Source organism: Tachysurus vachellii, chromosome 12, assembly GCF_030014155.1.
Source record: "Tachysurus vachellii isolate PV-2020 chromosome 12, HZAU_Pvac_v1, whole genome shotgun sequence".
Classification (NCBI taxonomy): domain Eukaryota; kingdom Metazoa; phylum Chordata; class Actinopteri; order Siluriformes; family Bagridae; genus Tachysurus; species Tachysurus vachellii.
The window spans coordinates 24536159-24545461 of NC_083471.1; the positions used below are offsets into that span (position 1 = coordinate 24536159).

The 9303-nt window shown below is 41.6% G+C and overlaps 1 protein-coding gene across 2 annotated transcripts in view; it reads right to left on the minus strand.

Moving 5' to 3' along the window:
* Positions 1-25: 25 nt before the first annotated feature.
* rabl6b (RAB, member RAS oncogene family-like 6b) overlaps positions 26-9303 on the minus strand; it is a 24101-nt gene continuing 14823 nt past the window's right edge. For both annotated transcript variants that reach the window (XM_060883004.1, XM_060883003.1), the window contains 8 exons: positions 8652-8755; positions 7252-7586; positions 6633-6795; positions 5394-5600; positions 5030-5306; positions 4692-4866; positions 4495-4553; positions 26-3681 (listed from right to left, as the gene is read on the minus strand). In XM_060883004.1, coding sequence (XP_060738987.1) covers positions 3484-3681; positions 4495-4553; positions 4692-4866; positions 5030-5306; positions 5394-5600; positions 6633-6795; positions 7252-7586; positions 8652-8755 — 1518 coding nt within the window. In that variant the 3' untranslated portion in view covers positions 26-3483. The remainder of the gene's footprint in view (positions 3682-4494; positions 4554-4691; positions 4867-5029; positions 5307-5393; positions 5601-6632; positions 6796-7251; positions 7587-8651; positions 8756-9303) is intronic.

Here is a 9303-nt window from a genome sequence, read left to right on the forward strand (position 1 = left end):
AAAATAAAGGAACTGGAAGCAAGGCTGATGGAGGAAAGTCCGTGCTATATTTGTGTTTTGTTTTCGCACACAGTTTAACGTCGTATGAAGTCGGACAGGAAGCCAGTCGTGAGTGTGGGTCTGTTCAAAAGTGCTGTTTCTTACGAAAGCCAAAGCTGTGTGCGTGTCTGTCGTTTTCAATTCATTATCTTGAGAGTCTGAGCTCCATGCAGAGTCGGACACTCGGACCCGGTGAATTACAGCCGTATGAATATGAAGAAGCACAGTTTTCTTTCTCGAGTCTCTTGGAGTGTTCCAAAAAATCAACACAAAAACATTGCAAAGAAAAAGAAAGAGAAAGAGAGAGAGAGAGAGAGAGAGAGAGAGAGAGAGAGAGGAAAAAAAAAAGATGAAACATTCATTGCACTTACCAAGGTTTGGTCTCAAGCATTAAGGGAGTAAAGCAATAACAACAACAACAACAATAATAATAATAATAATAATAATAATAATAATAATAATAATAGTGTTTCCACTGGTCCTCAGTGATGCAGAATGTTTCTGAGAATCAGAAAAAGCAAAACTCACATCACCACATCAAATCTGAAATGGAAATGTCTTTGGAACTGCAGTGTTTCTGAAAGATCTCACACTTCTTTCCTACCTACGTGATGATTTAATCCACAGCGGTCATTTTCAGACCTTCTCTGAAGCAGCTACGGAGGGCAAGAGGTTTAACGGTATAAGAAAAACAAACCCCTTTAAATCCACTCGAATCTAGCGGATCAGCCGACACGCGTCCACGCGTTTTGTTTCCTGCTTTATCAAACCGGGTAGCAAACGCTTTTGAACGGTAAGTCGAGAGATTCGGATTGAAGACACGGTTCATGGCGACGGAGGAGAGATGGAAAAATAAACAGAGTCGGTCGGAGGGTATAAATGTTAGAATTTAAGTTGGATTTTGAACTCTAGTGCCATCTAGCAGAAGTGATCTTTAATCATCCCAGTATACAGAAAGACGGGGAGTGTGTGAACAATGCGTGAAGAACAAACTGGAATGATAAACCTTCAAATTACATATAAATGTACAATCGACCTGCGATTCTAAATCAAACGAATCCACTTTACGCTGTTGACCGACTTAGTATCAGGTGTCACGAATTAACGCACAGGTGACGGAGTAAATCTTTAAACACCGCTCGCATTCTGTGTAGCAAAAGATTTCAGTAGCTCAGGCTGACTAGCAGTGCAGCTTAACACTAAAAAATTGTAATTCCACAATTGTAACCATGACGATTCAGCATTATTTTCATCTTTTAAACATATAAACAAAACTTCACTGTGGAGGAAAAATGTTTAAACGCAACGATGTAAATTAAGAAATAGGAAATAAATCCGTTAGCAAAACAAAACGCATGTCGGCTGATCGACTACGACTGAGCTGAAGGAGAAAAATGTCTCTAAGTTTGATGTCTCACCAAAGGATGGAACTATTTAACGTCTCGTATCCTTTCTGACTTGTTTGTTATGGTGTTTGGTAGTACGAAGAATTCCCGTTAGACTCGCCCGTTAGCGACTAAAAACATATTTATATACAGGTAGTGCAGTTGACTTGACCGTGGCCCGGATGTCTGACCGACCTGAGAGCCGAGCAAATTCTGAACATAGTTCAGCCAAAAACGTCTGAAGATATTTAATTTCTTTAGTTTTGCAACATTGATAACAAATAAGAGAAGCTACTTCGAGCTACGGCGTCACACGATTACTAAAATAAAATCGAAATATATTTGTAGCTAGTTGTCGTATCTTGATGGCAATCCGTTTATTAATTATTTATTAGCTGTGATATGAGTTACTTTGTGTGCGATTAGTCAGGACAGCGCAAATCTAAAGAATTTAAGCTAATTTTCTCCTGGCTGATCGACTAGCGATGATCCGTAGTAAAGGTGTTTTATTTCTTGTACACTGTTAGCATTTTTGGCTGAACTATTCCTATAAAACAGGTTTAGGTTTCCGATATTTGTAGCAGTAACCAGTAGCAGAGAATCGTGTTTAAAAAAAAAAATTATAATAATAATTCCTCGCAAATCCGTATCATTCCAAATGAAATCTACGAGAACGTCTTTTTGGAAAATGGAGAAACAAAATACACAGGCACAAAGTACAGTACACAGCACACGTCACGTACATTATACACCAAAACTAAATGTAAGTAAAGAACGCTAAGCCATGCATGAACACCGACTGGAAGAGTCATGCGTTTATGACTGAGTAGGCACGTGCCGATATTACTCTTTAGCTCCTGATATTTTCATAATGTTGTCGTCGCTAGTCAGGATTTAACGAATTAAATAAAAAAAAAAATAAAAAAAACTAAAAAATTTCCGTGTAATTTTTGGAAAATGCTTTGCATGTTTGATATTCAAGCACGTAGTAACGACGCATTCAATATAACATAAAAGAAAGAGAAAACATGGATGCTTTGATGGTTGTCTATGTTAGCGACATAGCAACGTTACCCACTCAAACCAGGAAAATTATGGTGTTAATAGTTAAAGTTAAGGTGTTAAAGTTAACAGTCTTTTAAAGCTGATGCCCCGAGGAGCCGTTTCAATTTGACGTCACTTGCTGAGAATTTTCAAACCGAGATGATGTTTTCATAAATTTGTCCTAATCAGAGGTTGGAAATTTACCGTAAGCTTAACCGCAGTATGACTTAGTATTACGCTGTAATTTGTCGTGCCACAATGCAACACTTAACAGAAATGTCTGTAGAACGTGTGTAGAAAACAGCAGGTGTACCTCAGGACTCGATGTTAAGTCCGCTTTACTTTTAAATCTAAATCAGTGCATTGATGTTCCTAGAACGCCATGCTTTAAGCTTTTCATTCCTTCCTTCCTGGTTGGTTTTGTATGATTTCTGGTTCGTTCTGGCTAAAGGTTTGATCGTTAGCTAATGCGGTAAATAACGTTAATTTCTATTTTCATTGAAAGCATTATTTTGAATTTGTGAGGAACTAAGCCAAAGCGAAGCTCTCGGAATTACAACATACACGAGTTTGCATAATTTTGAACCTAAACCCCTGTGTTATCAGCACATGCCTACAAAAAACAGCTACTAAATCAATGGCGAATGATTCACTTCTGGAGTGGAAGTGGAAAAAAAAAGAAAAAAGAAAAAGGCAGATACAGTAGAAAGCAAGTAGCCAGTCGATTCTTCACCCTGGAAAAAAGTTCTATGCAGGATGCAGGAGATCTCGACGGCTTCTCCACTTATTGCAGCCGGAGTTACGGGAGTCTGCTCTCTTCCCTCCTCCGTGGTGGAAATGATACACGAGTGCCTGAGAGTGGCTTTTAACATCATCTCACTGTTTAACACACACCACACACCAGACCAGGTTAGAACTGCGCTGCTGATATGCTGATGACATGTCGAGACCAGAAGTGCAGGTTTTAAAAAAAAAAAGAAAAAGAAAAAACAATAAATCTGCCGCGCTTCATCCTCTAGAGCTCCTCATAGTCGCCTTCCTCTCTCTTTTCTGATGCTGCTCCTCCAGCCAGGAAGGCCTCCAGATCATCCAGATCTCCTGCTTTCCTGCTCCGGGACTTTTTCTTTTTCTTCTCTTTCTCGTCTCCGGCTCCTTCTGGCTCCTCACGCTCCTTCTTCTTGTGTTTCTTCTTCTTGACGCTTTTCTCCTCATCCTGCGAAGGAGGACGTGAACAACAAGGTCATACAAACCTCAAGAACATAAAGGGACTCTATTGTCGATGTTTCTTTAGACAGGTTTGACATTTAAATTTAGGTTCAAATAAAAAAATTGTAAAAATCTACTGATACTAAAAACAGCCATTTTATCATTTCTGACCAATGAAAATGCGCTAAAATGAAACGATATGAAATCAATATGTATGATTTTTGAATCCAAACACAAACACTCAGAATCCTGGGTTATGTTGCAAGTGTGAAACGTTCCTCTACCCAGGATTTAAAATGAGAACGATGATAACCTAGGGTTTAAAGTGAATAAATAACTAAAATGACATTAAAAATAAATAAATAAAATTTAGAAAAAAAAATGTAAAAGTAAATAAAGAAATAAAAATTAAAATAAATAAATAAACATTAGTGCAAATGTATAATTAATTCAGTTAATATACAATCTAGATCAATTATTATCAGGGACGGTTCTAGAGGCGGGGCCACAGGGGCCCTGGCCTCTGCTGAAATCTGATGGGCCCCTGATTGGCCCCCGTTCCATCAATCGTCGACGAGAAGAGCAACAGGAGAATTTTTCACAACGATCACAGATGCAATTCCACCACCAAACAATTGGCCCCCAAACTCATAACCTTCATATGATATATATCTAAAAATGCATGAATCCGTTTGTTCCTTTCTTTTTTTTTAATAAAAAAAACGAATAAATAAAAAAAATGTAAAATAAAAAAAATCAGTTACTATTTATATCCACAATCTGACGCATAAAAACAACACAGACATATGATTCTTTTCACCTCTTTACTCTTCTTCTTCTTTTTCTTCTTTTCTTTTGTGGAGTGTTTGCTTTCTTTTTCTGCAAAAAAAAAAAAAAAAAAAAAGAATAAAAAAAAAAACAACAGACAAGAACTAACTATTTTTGCAGTTTCCACTTGATACGAGATAGAAATTTAAAAAACAAAAAAGAGAATGTAGTGCTAGAGGAAGGACTCACCGTCTTGTTCGTCGCTGCTCTCTTTGCTCTTAACGCTTTTCTCCTCGAAGCCCAGGCCGAAAAGGTCGCTTTCGTTCTTGGGTTTGAAGGAGAGTCCGGTGGATTTAAGCGGCTCGACAGGGACGAGTTCGTCGTCCGAGAGGTCGGGAAGGTCGGACCTGATACGGACGGCGTCCTACGGAGAAAGAAAGGTAAGAAATGAGAATTTAAGATCCTCAGCTCAGGTGTGAACTCATAACGTCTCATGACAAGTCACATGACTCCACGCCGCTTATTTCCGTCATGATGCGGAAAACATAAACCCGGCTTTAAAAGTGATTCCGAAGGTTGTCTCTTACCTTTTTGTCTTTCTGCACATGCTCCTCTTCGCTCTCGAAATCGGGGTCGTCCATGACGAAGGACAGCATCTGCTGAGCCACTGGAGCCTCGGGATCCGTATCGGAGGAGTCGCCACCCTGAGGAAGAGGCCCTTTCGCTTTCCCCCCCTTGGAAGGCGAGTGTGTGTGTGGATTTTGTGAGACGTGCGCAGGAGTCGGCGTGAGGATCGAAGGCTCTGAAGGCAGGGACTTCACGAGTTTGGGTTTTTCCTCCAGCGCCAGAGAGCTGAAGTCGTCCCTGCAGGAGCAGAGAGACAGAGTGTGAAAGTTAACGCACCTTTCAGGATTAGTGAAGAAAAGTGAAGCCTCGTTTGATAAAACTTACAGGTGGCTTTCCAGCTGGATATCCAGATCTTCATCTTTAAACACGACAGGTTTGGCTGCAGTCTCTTCCTCGTCGCTGGATAAGGTGATGTTTAGATCTTTACTCGGGACCGAGGATGTGGGCTGCTGCATGGGCGCAGCATCGTCGGGGTCCAGATCGTCCTGAAACCCTGCCACCATGGGGTTCCCTCCTCTTCCTTCTCCATCACTGACAGAAGAAATAAAAAGAGACGGTGGTTGAAGTGCGGATTGTGTGAAGATTTTAGTCCTGACATGGAGCAAAGACTCTTCTGGCAACAGACAAGAACCATTACATAAAAAGTGGAAAATGGGAGCTTGGTGGTTAAAACGTTGGACTACTGATCAAAATGTTCCAATTCTGTGCCCTTGAGCAAGTGCCTTAACCCTCAACTTCAACGAGTTGAGTAAACGAGATAAAGGCATCTGCTAAATGCTGTAAATGTAGCAGTAGCAGATGTTTCACAGTAATATTCTTTGGGGAAGAATCAGAAGGTTGTGAGTTCAAATCCCAGAACCAACCAGACCCACCAAACTGCCACCATTGGGCCCTCAAGCAAGCGCTTTAACCCTCAAACACTCCGATGACTAAGGGCCATGCTCAAGGGCCCAGTAGTGGCAGTCTGGGCCTCACTCAAGGGCCCAACGGTGGCAGTTTGTCTCTGCTGGGTCTTAAACCTCTAACGTTCTGATCAACGACTTGATTTTAGTGTTAACGCAAGTGTGTAAGCCTCAACACTCTGGACAACGATGTCATGCTAAACACTTAACATGTACACAATTAACTGCCTAAAAAGCTGTTTATTCTAAACACGGCAGCTTCTGGAGTTACACTGAAATGAAAGCTCCTCGTGTCTTGGATCCAGATTAGTGCCAGGTCTTACAGAGGACACCTGAGATACAGCCCCAGTCCCGGCGTTCGGCGTGTACTGATTGTACCACACGAATCATCAATGGATCGATCGATCGATCAGATTTGACCAAATCAGCATTCATGAGGATTTTTTTTTTTTTTAGTATCTTGTGAAACCATCATGCCACATTTCAACCTGATTAAAAATAATAATGGATTTAATCCCATCCGAGGTGAATGAGGCTAATAAGTGGGGATTTTTGTTTATTAGCTTCACACTACTTAGATGGACAAATAAATTCACCAAGGGGTTGTTGTCAGATTTGCCTTTATCCTAAATCCTACAGAGACAGAGCGCGCGTGCCGTACCTGTCGCTGTCTATCGCGGTCGGCTGGGGCCCGGTGTTCATGCCCTGTTTGGCGCTGGAGGCGACGCTGTCTTCTAAGAAACTCTTATCCAGTCCTTCGTCTGGCACAAAGTCGTCCACACACTGCACCGTGACCGGGGTCCGGGACGCTGCAGGCTCCGTCTCTAAACAAAGAAACCGAACAAACTTAGAATTACGTAAGTGATATAAAGATCGATAAGACACTAAATCTGTACAATGATCATTTTACTCAATCTACCATCCATCCATCCATCCAGTTTGTAGAATCCTCAAAGAATTCGACACAAGAGAGATGAACCTCAGATGGAGATTTAAAAAGATTTAAATATACAGCTACTTATTCAGTGTTTTTCTGAAAAAAAAAAACCCCAAAAAAACAGTGTTATCTTTGTCAAGGTCCTGCTGATGCTGAGGAGGTTACAAAGTTCCCACACCCACAGAAAGTCATGTGATTCTCCACTCATGATGTTCACGAGTCCTAATCCTTTGAATTATTCTATTTCTTGGAGCATTGAGTCTCATGGGAACTGTAGAAATAGGAAACTGTGAAGAAAGTGTGTGTGTGTGTGTGTGTATGTGTGTAAGATAGACACACTGACCGAGGACAGAAGTGGGTGTCTCAGGGGCGGCAGTGGAGCCAAACAGCCTGGAGATGAAACTGCGTTTCTGCAGCTGCTGAGCGGGAGACGGAGACGGAACGAAAGCTGGAGGAAGAGAGACGGGTATCTGAGCATCCACAGGCGGTGAGGTGGAGGGTAACTGCGGGTTCTGCCCGATGATGGGGGGTTGCTGTGGAGTGCCGGGGCTGGAGCTGCCTGTAGAGCTGGCACCGGCTGGGACCACAGGGGACTGTGAGCCTGACGAGGGGCTCTGACCGTTAGCGTCGGTGGGAGATCTGTAGCCTTTAGCACGCGCTTCCATCATCTCTAAAAATCTGCAAAAACATGAGCACCAGAATTAGTGATGCATCAGTGTGATCTGATCCGACTAAACTTAAAATGTCTAAATGTGTATCCGTTAATCTAAGGAGTTTATTGTTGATTATGGAAGTACTCTAACCCTAACCCCCTCACCTCTGTTACTTATCTTGATAATAAGGAATCAAATATCACATACACATTCTGTCAGTAGTTAATGGACCACTTATTTGTCTATTTCGACAATTTTTTTTACATTTACGGCATAAATCCTTATTTATCATCCTTATCCAGAGTCACTTACATTTTTATACAACTGAGCGATTGAGGGTTAAGGGACTTGCTCAGGGGCCCAGCGGTCGGTGGCAGCTTGGTGGACGTGTGATTCAAGCTCACAACCTTCCGATCGGAAGTCCAACACCTCAGCAACTAAGCTACCACCCCACCCCACCCATTGTTTGTTTATTTATTTATTTCTATACTTTTTTTTTTTTCACAAGACTGTAATTAAGAAAAAGCATAACTCCATTTTGGCCATTAAAACCTATATTTATATTTATAGCATTTGAAAGATGCCCTTATCCACGTACATTTATCTCATTTATACAGCTGATGAATTAAGGGTTAGGGGCCTTTACTCAGGGGCCCAGGAGTGGCCCTGGGATTCCGACTCACTATCTTCCAATCAGCAGGCCAACACCTTACCCGCTGAGCTACCACATCCCCTAAAGGGGAATCTATATTGATTCCTGACAGCTCTGCTTTAGCACAAACAAACTTTTAGAGTCTCCTCAATCCACCAAAATGTGGAAGGAGAATCAACACAAACGTCTTTACTCGACCCTTTCCTCTAATCTCCGTATTTCTCCTTCGCTGCTGTACGGACTCTCCCGTCGGTGTGCAGCGCTTATAGAACTAAGAAAATCGCTTCGACTAGACGCGCGTTATTTACACATCGGATCCAAATGCTAGATAATCTGCTAGATATTCTACTCCTCTGATGCACATGCACATCATGACCTCGATGTTTAATCTTATTCAGGTGTGTTAGATGATAGAGATCATACAGGAAGCCTACTTACATTTCGTAATTTTGATCCTCTGTCTCCTGCTGAACCGTCAGCTCCTCCAGTGTGGCATCAATGTCCAGTTGGTTGGTCTCCAGCTGCCGTAACAGCGTCTCTCGCTGCAAGCGAAAGTAGGAGTTAAACCACGAAACAGGATGAGTTTACTCCTGAACATGAACCATGTAAGTGACAAAGAGGAAGGAAGCTACTGAAGGAGAACTATTTCAGATATACGTATGACCTTGTCCTGATCAGTTGCTGGTTTTAACAATAATTTCATATAAACCCACTGAAACCCTCCTACTCTGGATATCACACTCTAATGGGAATCATTAGAAAAGTCGCGTCTGAAAAACATTCCCGTTAGCGTGGTCTATCATCTCCCCTCCTTTATTTTTTATGAATGTTTTATGTCTATGACTGTTTAAGCACTGACACCGGAGACTCCTCGCATAAATAAATTAAGTAAACTTCTCCTTAAAGAAAGTCACGAAATGAATGAAATCCTTAAAACAGAGATCTTAAATCCGTTTATCGTTAGGCTTCGTTTACGTCACGTCGTACGAGATACGGGTCGCCGCGAAGTGACGGTGACCGCAGAAACGATATCGTGTTAGAACACACGCGTCGATATAGAACTTAAATTAGCCGGAGCTACAGTTAAAGG